The sequence below is a fragment of the Centroberyx affinis genome, unplaced genomic scaffold (genome assembly GCF_046629955.1).
Source record: "Centroberyx affinis isolate AG114_WGS23_722 - 3 ecotype Tasmania unplaced genomic scaffold, CSIRO-AGI_Caff_v1 ptg001233l_1, whole genome shotgun sequence".
Taxonomy (NCBI): domain Eukaryota; kingdom Metazoa; phylum Chordata; class Actinopteri; order Beryciformes; family Berycidae; genus Centroberyx; species Centroberyx affinis.
The window spans coordinates 299,382-316,383 of record NW_027279746.1 but is presented as its reverse complement, the minus strand read 5'-3'; the positions used below and the strand labels follow the sequence as shown (position 1 = coordinate 316,383).

The 17,002-nt window shown below is 40.6% G+C and overlaps 1 protein-coding gene across 1 annotated transcript; it reads right to left on the bottom strand.

Annotated features, from left to right (window-relative positions):
- Positions 1-474: 474 nt before the first annotated feature.
- On the bottom strand, positions 475-12,688 carry tmem174 (transmembrane protein 174). The gene is made up of 5 exons (XM_071524817.1): positions 12,599-12,688; positions 12,142-12,565; positions 11,820-11,826; positions 1,255-1,374; positions 475-532 (listed from the first exon to the last, which is right to left on the bottom strand). The coding sequence occupies exons 1-5, from the start codon at positions 12,686-12,688 to the stop codon at positions 475-477; spliced, it is 699 nt and encodes a 232-aa protein (XP_071380918.1).
- Positions 12,689-17,002: the final 4,314 nt, after the last annotated feature.

Here is a 17,002-nt window from a genome sequence, read left to right as displayed (position 1 = left end):
AGGTATAAACGGTGTCAGCAGAGAGCATTTCCAGGTCCACAATGTGTTCGGGGGTTGAGTGGGAGTCACATGACCTAATGATTATGCTTTGATTGGACCACAAGGGTCAGGCTAACGGAGGCTGGGCCAGACGCCGTGTTCTTAGGGAGTAATGCCATGAGTGAAAACTGTGCAACAGAACTGCTGTGTGTTTGGTTTAATCTCATTCTGTATGATCTTCACTCACTTACCTCTCCTTTAACGTCTCCTCTTTTATTTTCTCTCATCCCTCGACATCCCTCTTGTCGGCCGTATATATGAGACGTTTGATAGCGTCACTTTTTGTTGTGCCAAAACATCCCTCGGTTTCCACGCAACATCTTGCACAAGTCTGTGAGGACGGACAGGATTTTTTTTTTTCCTCGCCTCCCTTTAGAGGCGTTTTCCCTGTAAGGACCACCAAGGATGTCAGCTTTAAACTGTTCCTCAAATCAATTACGATCTCTCACCCAGAGGGTCCCAGCGCTCATCCCTGATGAGTTTCTCCCACTGTCTGGCATCCACTGGGGAAACACAAAGGACCTTCACATATGGGTTTAGTGTGTGTGTGTGTGTGTGTGTGTGTGTGTGTGTGTGTGTGTGTGTGTGCGAGCATACATGTGTGGGTGCACTTGCAATAATCAGTATTCGTGTGTGTGTGTATGTGTGTGTGTGTGCATGCATGAATCTGTATGTGTGAGCACTTGCACAAAAGTACATTTATTTGTAATGTGAGTGTGTGTTTATTCGTAAGTGTGTGTGTATATATGTATGTGATTTTAAAAGCGTTTTTCTGATCCACATACTCCACTTTTTTCAAGTCTGACTGATGGTCATGAGAACCTGAAACTGCACATTGAAAGTGAACTCCCAGTGGCGGTTTTGATGTGAGTCCTTCAGCTGTGAACATGTAAGCTATCAGTCGTGAGGCTGCGGGACATTTCATGGGCAATTCAGTGGAAACATGACTCCGTCTCATACTTACAGCTTCAGAGTAAAAAAGAGAAAGATGGACCCGGAGGTGCCGGTCGGGACAGAGAGGGTAGATACCGAACATGTAGAGGTGAAGATCCCGACTGCAGTGCCTTGATTTAACAGCTGAAGTCTCCTTTGAAAGCCCAGTGTATATAAAAGCCTGCCATCAACACATATAATCTCTTAGCTGAGCCCATTGAAAGCTGGGTCCCAGGGGTTAATTCACCCATCACTCCATGTTTGAATCAACTCCTGACTCACATTGAGATGAAAGCCAAGGAGTCCCAGGACCGAGCCTGGACTCTGAGGCCCACTGATCCCGGACGACTGGAGCGGATTATTGCATGTTCGTCTAGCCGGACCTCCATCGGGACAGGGAAACTGAAAAGAAAAACAATAATTAGAGATAATTGCTTGTGTCCAAACACGAGCGTTAAAGCCCTCCTCCCTCCCATCTCCTTTCGTAGTATGTGAGGTGGAATGAAAGGGACACCCCCCTGTTTTGACAGCTGGGCAGGCGAACATAATTTGTGACAGCTGAACTGAAACGTCTTTAACCACAGGGAGAGATAGAGAGAGTGAGAGAGAGAGAGAGAGGGAGAGAGAGAGAGAGAGAGTGAGAGAGAGAAAAGATTTAGAGAGAGTGCGAGAAAAATAGTGAGAGAGAAGATCAGAAAGAGAGGTCTTACCCAGAAGAAAAGGAAGAGATGTCCGAGAAGAAAAAGATAGGGGAGCGTTTGGGAGAAGTGATTGCTATGTAAAGGGGTGGGATTTTCAGCAGAAAGGATGAGGGAGGTTAAAGGGGGAAGATTAGTCACACACCATAAACTCTGAAGAGAGGACAGAATTTGAAATCATCTACTGAAAGACCGGACAAGAGACAGCTTAACGTCGAATGCATGCAGTTGGAAAAGAGAGGAATATTTAAACAACAGGGCTCCGCTGAACATGGTGTCATGCCAGGTTTGACACATTGGGTTAATTTGCTGCTCCCTGGCGGTGACCCTTGACCCTTGGGGACACGGGGTCGAATTGAACTCGGAGCGAGGCAGCCAAAATCATGTCAGTCTGAGGAGCCGGGTCACGGGTCACCTCTGAGATTCTCAGTATATAGGCCAAAACAAGGACCATATGTGGACGGAAACACATTTGAAACAAAAATAACTCCTGATTTTCCGTCCTCGCTCCAAACCAGCCCTTTCCTTTTTTCGCCTCCCCTCCCGCCCGAACATCGCGACCCACCGCAGACATTCTGCTCTAATTCAATAAAGTCATAAATACCACCGTAACAGCAAATTGACATAATGTTGGCCGCATGCCCTTTAAATTGTCAGTGACAGAAGTTTTCCCAGAGGTAAAATATTAATACAAACACAGGATTTCTTTTCCAAAATACCCTGCTCCCAAATTCTCCCATGTTTACTTTTCTCCCTGGTCCTAATTTCTGTTAGTGTGAAATGTTATACTTACTGTTGTATTTACTGACAGGGAGGAATGGAAACTGGAGAGTGGGAAGAATAATCCTTTTGGACATCGCTGAGCAGATAAGTAAGTCTCTGTCCTTTTAATTTCACGTCATACGACCAGAAAAGTTCCTTTCACCATCTGCAGAATTAAAATAAATCAACTAATTAATCACTAATCAATCGTTAAATAAATGCGCCATTATTAATTTCTCATTATTTGCTTTGCTTTGCAGTTTCTTTCATTGCTACATAAAATAGTAATGAAATGTAATTTCCCCCAAATTCCCAAAAGTATTTCATTATTACATTACAACACACTCTGCAGTGAAAATGAAACCAGTCTGTAACACGGCTTGGCGCATCAGACGAGTGCTGATGGAGCAAAGCTGTCACTTCAAAATAGATCTCAATTATCCACTCAGTAATTAGTGAGCGAGTGTCCGAAGATGACTTAAAGGACTGCTGATTCTGCACAAGCTTCACATAAGAATGAGGTTATGAGGATTAATGTTTCTTACCTTATCATTTCCTCATCATTCGTATCATTCATCCCCTGCTTTAGTGCTAACTCAGCTGTTGTTCGATTATTAGTCTGTTGGAAATTTAAAGTCATGGCAATAAATGTGATCATTTCCAGCAGGTTCCCAGATAATTAGTATTTCAATGAATCAACAACATACAATACACTTAATAGCTGTCAAGTTTTATCTCATCCGTATTGTTTATATTAGTGACACCACTGACTTGGCACTACACCTAGTGTTGTAGTGACTCGGTGTCATCAAGTAAGTGACATTTTTAGTGATGAAATGGGAAATATCTAGTATATAATATGATGAGGAAGGAAATGACACAAGAAACAAGAACAAACACTGGTATTTTTCTTCAGTTCCACTGTGTGCGTGTGTGTGTGTGTGTGTGTGTGTGTGTGTGTGTGTGTGTGTGTGTGTGTGTCTGTTTGTGTGTCTTTTCATCTCCCATTGAGTGTTTCCCTAAACAAACACCAATCATCCTTACTTCAAAGAATCTGCTTAAATATTCATTCCAGCTATAAAACTCTTAGGAACTTCTGAGCCTCTTTAAAACCACTTTGGACATTCAGACTATTTTTTTCATGCTTATCGTACAAACATGAAAGTTCACCACAGGGAATACAAACATATTTTTGTGTAATGTTAACTGAACGGTGCAGCAGTTCTGTCTGCATTTCTCATTCATGTAACCAAAGTCGTCAAAGATGATTTCCCACATCTGACACAATAATTACTCTATGAGGCAATATAACGGAAAATGTTGCATACCTGTAGAAGTAATATTTTTTCATAACGATTAATAAAACCTCTTATCTTATTCAAAAGGGAAAAAGCACTGTTCTTAAATGTCACGGCTTTTTCCATGTGGCATATCCTCACGCAGGATGACAAAGCATTGACCCTTGCAGAAGACACATGTAATTGCACTCGAAATATGGTCAAATCCTCTGTGGCTGCCCTCATAACACATAAAGTCATTTCCAATAACTTATTGGAGCAGATGAAGTTGACCTCGGTCTCCGCTCGCTGGATGAGTGGAACACCTGCTTTCTGAGGTGAGCCAGAGAGAGAGAGCCGGGTTGTAAAAATGTGATGGGAAAGTTATTAAAGAGAGAGAGAGAGAGAGGGAGAGCTACAGGGAGTCATTGGCTGACTGTCAATAAAAAAGAAAACCGACTTGACTTCAGCTGATAGTTTTGCCACATCGGCCCTGGAAAACTAGTGCAGTACCCACTCAGCTGAACACTATTCTCCGTGTGACCACAAGTGATGCAAAGCTTCCATCTCAAATGTGTGTGTGTTTCGGAGGGGGGGGTTGGTGTGTGTGTGCATGTTTGTGCGCACATGTGTGTGTGTGTGTGTGTGTGTGTGTGTGTGTGTGTGTGTGTGTGTAAGCGCACGTACCTGTACCTTTGTCTATGCATATGGTGTGTGTTAGAGAGAAGTGGAATTGAGCATGCGTGCGTGTGTGTGTGTGTGTGTGTGTGTGTGTGTGTGTGTGTGTGTGTGTGTGTGTGTGCGTGTGTGTGCGTGTGTGTTTGGGTCTGGAGCCCAGCTCCATATGAGGATGAGTATGTAAATGGGTTATTATGCTGAGGAGGCCTGCAAATCATTTCCTGTGGGCTGACTATTTATCAGATCCCCTTGAGGTTTAGATGCTCCTCACACAAACTTGTGTGTTTGTATGTGTATGTGTGTGCGTGTGTGTTTGTGTGTGTGTGTGTGTGTGTGTGTGTGTGTGTGTGTGTGTGTGAGAGAGAGAGAGTGAGTCAGGGAGATAGAGGGAGAAAGAAAGAAGAGAGAGAACAAAAGATTGAAAAAAATCTGTTTTCACTCCATCTTTAAAATCAATTTATACAAAGGTTACAGAATAACTTGCATTTCTAACCAGCTTTGCCACCAGAAGCAGCACATTAAAGAGTGTGACTCTCATCATAAGATGCATTATAATCTTAAAGTGATGGATGCAACTTCAGTATGTGACAAGTTTTCTTAAACCAATGAAAACAATAAATGTATATGCATGTGTAGTGTGTGTGTGTGTGAGTGCATCTGAGTTCATTGCGCCTCTGTGACCAGTAAACTCTATACCTTTCCTACACAGACACAGACCTACTCACTGGGTGGTGACACTGCTGGCAAGCTAACTGAAAACTGCAAACGACAAAAGCTGGAACAACAGGAAGATAATTCAGATTTGATTGGTTTCACGTGTTCTTCATAAACAACAAAGTTTTCCTGTGCCTCCAGCGTGTTTTCCTGCAAACATGGAATCCATTTGTCCCCGGTCTTCATGCCCTGTAGTTACACTGGCTTACGTAGCACGTCACACACACAGCGAAATGAAAGCAGGCACAAAGCGAGCCCACCACTGTGGCACTGGGATCTTTGATTTACCGGCAGGGACTTATTTTGAAAACAGCCACTTTCAGCTGCTAAAAATAGTCGTGAGGGATTCAGAGACGAAAATATGAATGTCACCCACCAGGTCTGCCACTTCCTTCAAACAAATTAAAGTCTAGTAATAGTACACGGCACGAGAGGAACTCTGTGTCCTTTAATGTGATGACATGTTGGAAATGTTGTCTTTGAATGTAGCTATATAGGTCCAAACATGAACGCATACACACACAGCTGTCCTGTGTGTGTAAGGAAAACTAAGCTAAGTAATGCATGATGTACACACCAAAATCTCTCCACATACATATGAACACATAGGCTGCATACACACACACACATACACACACACAAATTTTCATATAAGACTACTTAATGCTGATCAGTTTAATTCTACAGATACCAAGTTCAATATCAATCATAAAAAGCCATAATTGGATTAATACTTTTATGCATGTTAATTAAGAGATTGAACAAAGTCAGGAAACACAAGTAGGTGTTATAATTATTTCTTTATTTTTCTAATAGGCTATTAAACGTGACGTGTTGTTGCTGTCGTCTGTTTAAACAAACACTCTCAGCTCCTCCTGGTGCATTTCCGAGAGCAGCAGAAACACCCATTGAGAAAATCCTAACACGACCGGCTCTTTGCTCAAGTTGCAGTCCAAACACCAGAGTCAGTTGTTTGTGACTTGCAGAGACTCTGCTCTCCCGGTGTTATTAGCGGAGACCATATGGGTGTTGCGGTATAATAACGAAAACACAAACACGAAGAATTCCCTCAGTTATGACGACGGACTCGGAGCTGATGTGCTTTTCCCTGCAGCGGTTTGCTCTCCGCAGTGTCAACAGAGCAGGGTCAGCGCTAATTACTGCTGGCATAACGATTTTTAGGGGTTCATCTGATCCCTCAAGTCTTTTTTTGATTTCAAAAGAAAATGCCATCTCAGATGCAGTTTCCAGCTCCCCCACAAATGCTCAGCTGGGAACATATTGTGGTCACAGAGAGGGGCCTTGGCACACCAGGCCTTCTGCAGACTCTGACTTCATGTCATGGCTCTCAAACCGCCGGCTGACCGACACACAGACACTGGAAAATATAGGGAAAAATGCAACATGTGTTACAGACGATCACTCAGTATGTTAGCAGGGAGTGGAGGGGGGGGGGGGCGACCCAACAGGGGTGGGTGCATTAAGCATCCTAGACCAGAGCAAAACCACCTGCACCCTTCACTGGGGCAAAACTATGACGTCATCTTCTTAACACTGACCATAACCAGGTTTTAGCCCTATAGTGGAGGGGAAACCCACCTACCCCCCCTCCCTCCCTTCCTCCCTCCCAGCTTACCCTCCTTTTTATTTGCAGACAAGAGTTTATCCACCTGTTTATTCCGATATAAAACTTCATGAGATAATTAAGAGAAAATATAGTAAGTAGTACCAGTCAGTGTAGTGTGTTAAGGGAAAAGTAGGCTAAATTTAATATTTTTCAATACATAATTGATTTTATACATAATTGATTATTATCTCTATGATCCCCGACTGCAGGTGAAAGTTTCCCCACCTCATTACTTACCGCTACATCCCCGATGATAACCTTTACATAACCTCCCAACATGTCTCCGATCAATAGACACATTCTCGAGGGATTTGTGGGCGAACATTCCTACTTTTAGCCCTCTTTCATTTCGGAGTTGTTATCGCTCAACATGTTTCGTAATGCTTTCATAAATCGTCGCAAATGCTCCAAAATGGTAAAATAATGAGGCTTGTCGGCCACCCGCATTTTACTGTGCAGTAAAATTAATGAAAGTCATATTTAGCTGCGGTTTACATCTACAAAGGCCAGCGGCAGAAGTTTGACAGAGTTCCTGAATGTTTTCTAAATATGAATTTTCACTTTTCAGCTTTTTGGAAAGATGTTTGAGGGAGCAGGTTTGGAGCTAGGCCGCTGTTAATTTCGGACTCAATTCAAAGCAGCAAAGTCTTCAAAACATTTTAGACATTTTTATGAAGCAGGTCAATATTTTGCCTGCTAAATTGAATACAGTAGGCTGGTTGCTATAGCTCACCTTTACTCAAAAAAAAAAAAAAAAAAGCAGACTAGCTCCATAAAAAACTCTCTCACTAAATTACAAGTGTAACTTCCCAGATGCAGAACAGGCTGCTGCTGTGCTGAGGGAGATGCAGTTGGTTTTTATGTGAAAGTGCTGCTGCCTGTCAGGCCGCTGTGGCAGCAACAGGTCTCCGATCTGATCCCACAACACCAAATTCATTACAGTGCTGGCGAGGAAAATATTTTTGCTTTGTTAATCTACATTTTTTGTCATTTTGAAGATGGCCAATGCTGCATTTTGAGATGCTTTCAGACATTACGAGACAAACTTTTTACGGAAAATATAAAGCCTATATAAAGCATTTTCCTCAAAAAGGTCCAGCCAGATAATCCAATAAATTGTCAAATATTTTATTTATTTGTTTTCATTTTATAGCCTATATATTTTTCTGTATTTTTATGTCGGTGGACTGAGGCGAGGTATAACATATTATTATTATTATTATTATTATTGGGCCTATTATTATCAATATTATTATTATTATTATTACGGTATTATTATTGTTATTATTATTATTGTTATTATCTTTTTTTTATGTGTCTGGTAGACCTATATATTGATAAACCCAATGCCTTCTCCCTTTAAAGATCCGAGTAGATTTCTGCTTCTCCGTGGTTATTAAGGAATAAATATTTACACCAGATCCTGTGGATTTTGAAATTATTTGCGAAAGGAAAGTTTAATGTGAGTGAATTGTTGGCTGTTTATCGGGATAATCAGGGTTTTCATTCCGGGTGTAGGGAATGTTATGCTGCATACTGACCCAATGTTTGTTTTTGTCTCACTCCTCACCACAACATTTACAGAACTAGGCTAACCGAAATAACTCGAACTCGTTACGTTACAGAGTCAAACATAATCGAAGGCTTATTGGCGAGGAGACAGTTATGAATTATGAAGAAAGAAATGACTAATTATTAACCTATAGCCTACTCCGATTTGTTTATAGCAGCTAAAACACTGCAGCCTACAAAGAATGTTTTGCCTGTTTTTGTTTATAAAATGGTAAAATTGTGATTTTATCTGAAAAGTAATGTCATGTAGAATAATGAGGTGTAAATTATATATTAATCATGATGCTGCTATATGATGACAATAATGATGATGTTGCGGTTGTTGTTGATGATGACGCTTATTCACTATTATTATCATTATTATTATTATCATTATTATTATTGTTATTATTATTATTATTATTGTGTTATATAAAGTGTGTACCCCAGCAGCCACAGTTACCCCGACAACACTGTCCAGCCTGACCCAGTGAGAGAAGGTATTGATTTCCTCAGCCTTTCTGCCCCCGTGTGGTTCAGTCACACTCGTGTTTAACCGTCTGCATCCCGGGTGTGAAAACAGACGCCTATAAACTCCTCAAGTGCTGTTCTGAGGTCTGTGGATCCAGCAGGAAAACGGGCAATAATGTGACACTTAGCACACAGTCTGACTTCAACAGGCACCGGCTGGGATCCACTGGGAAGTATACGTGGGTCTAAAGCCTGGTATCCAGCCCCTATATGAATCGCAGTTTTCAGCACTCTTCGAATTTGCATGGCGATTCATAATTCATTCATTCAAATCCTTATGAATCGCCATGCAAATTCGAAGAGTGCTGAAAACTGCGATTCATAGGGACTGGATACCAGGCTAGGTCTAAACGGGTCTAAGAGTCTAATTGTAAAATATGTATTTGTTGGATTCTGCTGAATAAGGGAAGGACATAGCTCTATAAGGTCTACATCATTATTATTATTATTATTATTGTGATTTTTATTAGTAGTAGTATTAGTATTAATATTATCATTATTGTTGTTGTTGCTGCTGTTTTAAAAAAATATATACCTTTTATTTGTTTCTGTGTATATTCCTCTAAGATGCATACTGTAATATATATAAGTATATATATATATATATGTATAAGAGTGCAGGACGGGCCAATGGGGTTCACTTTCTTCGCTAAATGACATTTTGACAGGGATTTGCACATAATATTTGCTTGTTGTATTGTTTCTTGACTTTTTGATCCTGGAATGGTCTCCCTAAACACCATGTGGGACATTGTGACCAACAGGTAAGTGACCATCATGACTTTAGATGCTTCACCTATGTTGATTTTCTCCCAGCATAGAGCATAAAAAACCGTCCAGTGATTTATTTAAAAGCATTCCTTGTAAACTGTCTCCATGCTTGCTTCAGGCAGCACCGGCTGTCGACAAGAACCCACTGACAACATTTAAAGGGAACATTTAAAGGGTTTGTGTAACTAGTGAGTGACAGCACATGTTGGATAAATATGTGTTTATTGATGCTGTATATCTCTACATTTTTCAAAATCAATTGGTTTAGTAGTATAGGCCAAGGGTTCCCAAACCTGCTCAAGTCAAGGACCCCAGATAGAGCTGCATTAGACCCTGGACCTCCATCTGATAAGATTTTGTCCCGAGGAAACTCATCTTAGAAGACTTTTGTTGTTAGATATGAGAATAATAGGCTCACATAACTGTCTATACTGTAGGTGATAACAGTTGTGGTGAGAATTATGTCATCCTTATACATTCATTATACTATGAAGTTAAATATGAATTGAAGTTAAACTATTCCTTGTTTTGCTGGAAAGCCTCTGCATGGATCCCTGTCCAGGACTTTTAGGGATTTGCTTGGGAGCAAATCCCTAAAAGTTTCATGAGGCCTTCACATGAAATAAATAGTCTGTGTGAAAGTAAGAGTAGATGTCTTCATGAGCAAATGGACGTGGACAGGGAGAGCTGCTCCCCTCATCACATCGGTTTTTATCCTTCTGCCCCTCTGCCTGTGTCCTGTGGGAAGTCAAAAGTAAACATGTTTCAGGGAAATTACATCTTGATAGACATTAGAGATATGTAATAACTGGCTAATATCCAAATGTTCATAGGCCCAATTGGTTAAGCTTAAAGCACATATTAGGAAGCCCGGTGCTCTATGCTTTAAAAGAAAACACTGAGGTTGAGCAGTTCTCCCCTTGATCACATCTCTATTTGGCATTATCCATTGGAAACATCCTGAACAGGTCAGAAGTTGTGACAACATAAGTGAGGGCTGGTGAGCTGAGCATGTGTTCATATGATCAGTGCAGCAGTTTATAGTTATCCCATGTTAACTATATTATTCCTGCTGTCTGTTCTGATTAAAGTGTTACTTTCCTGGGAACTCACTGTCAGTAATTGCCTAAAAACAATAAAAAAGCAAAAACTGTTAACTTTCCATTAATGAAATGTGGCTTCATGTTTACCAGAATGTCTGTCCAATGACATCTGATTGAATTTCAAACTAATTAGCTCTGTAATTAGCTGAAAGTAATGCAACTTTTTTATTACTTATCATAACAATACATTGCATTATGTTTCCCTTATGTTTATGATTCACTGGTTCAGAAATAAGGGAGAAATGATTAAGATGAACTAAAAACTCATTAATACAAGTGGTGTGTTACCTTTATGGAAAGATATCAAACATTTATTTCATATGATGTTGCACCTATGAACTTGGACAGTGCAGTCAAGGTTTTGAAAAAAAAGTGTATCACAAAGCTAGAAAGACTCAAGAGCTCTGCAGTGAATGTCAGCACTCTGCAGGGTGATTTTATGGGGACATGGGAACTTTATTTTGTTCTTAACTGTGACCATTACAGTGACATGAAGTTTATTTGGATGTAAATAACTTCTGAGTCTTCACAACAGTCCTCTGTTCTCTGTCAATAGCTTTTTGTCACAACCAAGAGCCTTGGCTCTCTGGATTCTAACTTTGGGATACTTTTTTTTTCCATAATCACAAATTGTTTGAACTATCTAAGGGGGTAGATTGGAGAATTCCTTTAGGTAAAAGGGGTGAACTGTTTTGAGGGTTTTTGAGGGTTTTGTTAATATTTATTGAGACAGAAAATTAAATACCAGAACTTGTGTAGCATACAGTTCACACAGCAGTAAGTTGCACAATAAATTACAGCATTTTAATGTTAAGAATCAATAGAAGAGTGCTGAGTGTTTTTACAGAGATTAGTTGATATGAGGCCAATATGGGCCAAAGACACTGTTGACCAAGTGGAAATAGATCTTGTGGTTAATAAGAAATGAATTCTGTCATATTGGGTGTTTTGATGAGCATTGTGAGAAGTTAGTTAGTTTTCTAACACACTGTAATCCAACTACACATTAACTTTGTGCCTACAGTTTCATCTGCTCTAGTGTCAACATGCTGTGTGCTCAGTAAAAAGTCCGGCTGGGCATGAGGATGAATGGATTTTTCCCCTAAAAGACATATTGAAAAAGTGTTGCGTGTACCTGTCCTCTAAGACCATAGGTTCACAGTAATGTGTAGGTAATTGAGGACCTAAACAGTACTAAAACATCAAGTTTATGCTTGATGAAGCTGATGTGGCATAGGTTCAGCAGGTCTCTGGCATGTTGCACAGTAGCACATCAATCCAGACATATATGTAACGACTTTTCCATACCTGCTACTTCTGCGGTTCTGTTCCTGTGTTGTGAGTTGATCTGTCTTCTTCTGTTGTGAATGCTGGATTATCTATAGCGCACACAACATCGTATGGTGGAGGGCGTGTTAAAGGGATGCCATTCACTGAGCCACTTGGTTGAAACTCACTGGTTGGGTTTATTTCCAGGGTTTCAGAGGCATATAGAGGTGGAATATCTCGCATTACTATCGCACCACGGAACATGATTGGCTGACTGACGCCATTAAACACAGGAGAATGTCCTGTTGGTATCTGCTCCATCTTAGACATTACGTCTTCCTCTTCATCCCTCTGTCTGCAGCACTGGCAGGAGATCACCCCAAACTTGCAGACACTGGTAAGCATGAAGGCACCCCCGACAGAGAGCAGGACGGGGCCCAGAAGTTTGGTCGACTCGAAGCTGTGGCTGGCATGGTGAAGCCAGCCCACGGCGATGAACACCAAACCCACCAGGCCCAGAGAAATTCCAAAGAACAGCAGAGTGGCTCCAGTCTTTTCACCATCCAGCACACCATCTGACCGAGCAGGACTTGGTATGACAGAAGTGTCATTCTGAGTCAGGCCAACAGACGCTCCACCGATGACTATTACAGGATTTCTAGCACCGCTGGTCTCCATTTGAGGGCTTTGCCTCATCATGTTATTCCAGAAAACTTGGAGTTCTTGTTGCTTCATGAATCCCCTGGGTTGTTCTGTGTTCACAGGAACACAGAGTAACACTGATCATATCTATTAAGACACTAACTAACCAAGGTGGAAAGTAATAAGTTATAAGTTAACTGACACTTGATTCCTGTTGCTTAAGAGCTTGGTTTATCTACAGTATATGGGTCATGTTCAGTCTCTGACTGTTCTAATGGCAAGTTCTCTCATTCAACGTGTGTGAATAAACACTTGCAGGCAAATTACTATTGGATTATGGCTATTTGCACAAAGTAATGCTGTGTTGTTGAATTCAGATTGATTGATTTCTCTATTTTCCGAAAGTAGAGAAAGACAGGAAAGGTTGGGAGAGAGAGAGGGGGTTGACATGTGATAAAGGTCCTGGGCCAGATTTTAACAGGACGTTGTGGTTACATGGTATGGTTACACTACTGAGTCACCAGGACGCCCCCAGAGCAATTGAAATTTAAAACATTTAAGCATACTCATGGGATGAGATCTGTCTCAATAATGACAAATATAGCCTACGTAATAAAATAAATATAAATAAAAAAGATTAATAAATACTACAGTCCACATGTATTAAGATTGTTGAATGCAAAAAACACAGAAGCATAAATATATCTCCACAAATAAATGATTTGTTACTTGTGTTCTGTAAGTCATCATATAAATAAATCACAGACAGAAAAAACAGACACATATTTTTAAATAAAAGTTTTGCTTTCATTTATATTCTTGACACATATCGCACCTCTCTGACTCCAGCAGTTGAAAAGGACCAGAGTGGAAGCCTTCCTCGTGTTGGAGTGGGCTATCTTTGTGTCTTTGGATCTTTGTGAGATATTGTTGCCACCATAGAGGAAGAGTAAGACCTGGAAGACACTGGAGAGACTCGACATGGATCGTACAGCCCCATGGTTTTTGTGCCTCGCGTACGTTTTGACAGCCTTGCAGATATTTAGCTATTTTGGCGATATTCATGGCAGGTCAGCAACAAAATAAACCAATTGTAAATCTCCAATATGTTATTGTCGTCTGATTATCAATCTCAGCCGGACTGATGAGAACTTCACATGGCAAACAAATGTAGCCATGATTATGTCTACCATGTACTGTAGGTCTGTATTAGTGTTAAAGCTGTCTCTGTAACAGGACCTGTCTGGTGATGGAGGTGATGAGAGCGTCCTGCTGTGGTTGAAAGAGTCTTGTCCAGCCACACTACAGCTGTACAGGATCCACATCAACAAGTTAAAGTTATTTGTCATTGAGAATAATAAATAGGACGGTTACCATTTTCGTTTCCATTTTGTAACCTTGTGAAAATGTGACTTGTGCAGATCACAGTAGCCCACTAGTACCAGAAGATTACCAGCCATGAATAAATCTGGTTCATCCTTTATTGGGGTAGCTAATGTCAGTGTGCGGTGAAACCTTGTCTCCTCAGTCAGCAGCATAATAAAACTCATGTGATGGATTTCACCACCCTACACCACCAGTCAAATGCTCATAAATTTCAGCTGTGGTTGGTGTGTCTGTCAATCATGATATGCTACACCGCCCTGCTGTCATAAACTTATTGGCTACTTGTCTTTTACTTTGGACTGCACTTATAATAAAAACTCACATCTTTCTCCAGTCAGGTATATAAGATCTACCATAGGATAGACTTGTTTGAATACAATAGCTTAGTGTGCTACAGTACTAACACAGTCTGGTACTGTTGGCTAAAGTGCAGATATGCTTATTTGATGACTGGAGATATCCTGACAGTAGCTTTGTTTGACCTTTGTTTTGACCTGCTGAACTCTTATTTGTCCATCTCTTGTCTTTCTCTATTCGCCTGTTCACCTACAGAGGAGAACCTTTGGACTGGATCTGGAGGCAGCCAGCAGTTGTTTACTTTCTCCGTCTTTGTTTCCTTGGCAACCAACACAGTCATGCTGACTCCCATTGCTAAAGGCAAAGGAGTCAGAATGTACCACTAAGCAGAAAGCTGCTTCTACTATGTTTCATACAGTCTGGATTTAATAGACAGGAGCATAGAAACAAAAATGTCTGTGGCAGTTATGAGAGAATTATGTTCTATCATTAATACTCTCACCAAATCCCCACCAAGGACCGCAGTGGAAATATAATTTATTGTACTTTATTGTGTTGCCTTTGACAACCTTTGACTGTATCTGTTACATATGTCGGGCCAATAATTTAGTTAACAATACATGGTTACAATGCAAAGAAGTATTTTCTAGGCTTATAAAGGTCTGGCTCAAAAATATCTGTTGGGATAAATTAAAAGATTGAAACATAATATTTCTACCAAAATCACTTGCACCTTGAAGTGTAAATTACAATAAACAGCCAGTGTTTTATGCTAAACACTGGCTGATCATGGCTGAGGACCTTCTAGGAGGCAGGACAAAGGGTCAAGTGCGTAATCTCCCTTTTGACCTGCATGTGTCTGCTTGATATGAATGAAAATAACAAAACACCTATTCTGTCATGAGCTGGTTTTCCACTGTATGACCATGGAGTAACGTTCATGTATCCAAACACTCCAGGTCTTTAGTCTCAAACACATTCTTCCCTCCTGGAGGGGGAGGAGAGAGGATGATGCATGAATGCACGCTCAGTAGTCATAGTTTACGATCAGTGTGACAGACCTGGAGCAGCCAAATCTCAAGTGAAGTAGTGTTTTGTAAACGTTGAAGGCCTCAAGTCTTATTGCGGGCAACTATAGGTCAAGTCAGTTGCCATAATCTTTGCAACTAGAGTCTTAAATTAAGAGTCTTGAGTCACCATTAGTTTCCAATGCATACCTCATCCCGGCTACTGTTGCATTATGTAAATATCCTATTTATTCTGTAGGCTGGATCAAACTCATATGGTAATATTAAATTTATTTCTAATTTTGAATCTGTACAACATGACTAGCCAGCTCTATACATATTTGTGGATTGTAGTATTTATTTATCTTTTTCCATTTATATTTCTATTTATTTTATTACATATATTACATATATAGATCTCCCATACGTACCCTTGCACAATATCATTCCAGGATGTAGTCGCTGTATTTTACTGTATTACACACATACTTGTAATGATATTTACAATCAACACTAGTGTTAATATTTTAGTCAGTTATCAGGCCAAACCCCCAGAGAGAATGACATGACATGTAGAGTTCAAGAGAGGAGAGTTGGTGTGTTTAAGGTCTGTCTGAGAGAGATGGAGGGGGAGAGGGGAGGAGGGGGAGAGGTTAGGAGAAATAGAGAATAGCAGAAAGGGAGGTTCCTGCACGCATAGACCATAGAACGTGATCCGAAATCCACCTTGTCAAATATCATTTCACACGGACACATCTCCAACTGCACTGTTATGCATAACTTATCACCGACAGCCCATGCTGCAATAGTTGAACAATCAGTCTAGCATGTTAAGTGGAGGGGCTTAAAAACACATCACGCTATACATGTTATAGTCAGAGGCTCAATGAGCTGAACACTGAGCAAAAACCACACGTAACACGCAGGCATCCTGCTGGAAGAACCAAACCACTTGACCCAGGGTGTCGGTGGAGTCTCCCAAATCTGACATCCTACCAAGTAAGGCAAATATTTTACCACATTCATGCATATCAATTGAATTGCTTGCATGACTTGTGATGGTGTTTGAAGCTGGAAGTTCCTTTATTCAACTGTCAATGAGCAACTATGAGAAACTGGAAGTCATCTTGGGCCGAATTATCATGCATTGTTGTCAGAACTCATAGGTTTCTTGTGCTTTAACACACAGGACTAAAGTTTTTAAGGACAATACCCTGTGCTCATCTTTTCAAGCAATCCCATGAAGATGCTGTCTTGAGTGCCAATAGTCCGGACTAATATATAGAAACATGCATTCAAACAGATTTTTCTGCCCTCTACTAGGGGGATTGTTGGACTAGTGAGGTGATCTGTGCAAAAAGCTTCAAGGACGGTTGGTCAATAACCTTTGTCTGTATCTATCTGATGCCTTTGTCTGTATATTTGTGTATCTTTGTTTCATTTTATTTCTCTAACTTTTTTATGCCTGTGTGACTAAGAAAAATTTCTTTAACATCTGTTAAGGACAATTATGTTTCCCAATCTATTCTATTCTACAGTCTATTCAGTCGGTTCTTCCACCGGCTGCAGCAGAGCAGAGTCTGCAGGATAGCTCGTCGTGTGTCTCTGCCACAGTACAAACACCTATGCGCATGAATTATTAATTCCCAATGCAAACACAGTGACATGCAAACATGTTTTTCAGCTGAATTTCATAGCAGTCTGCTGTTATCCCAAA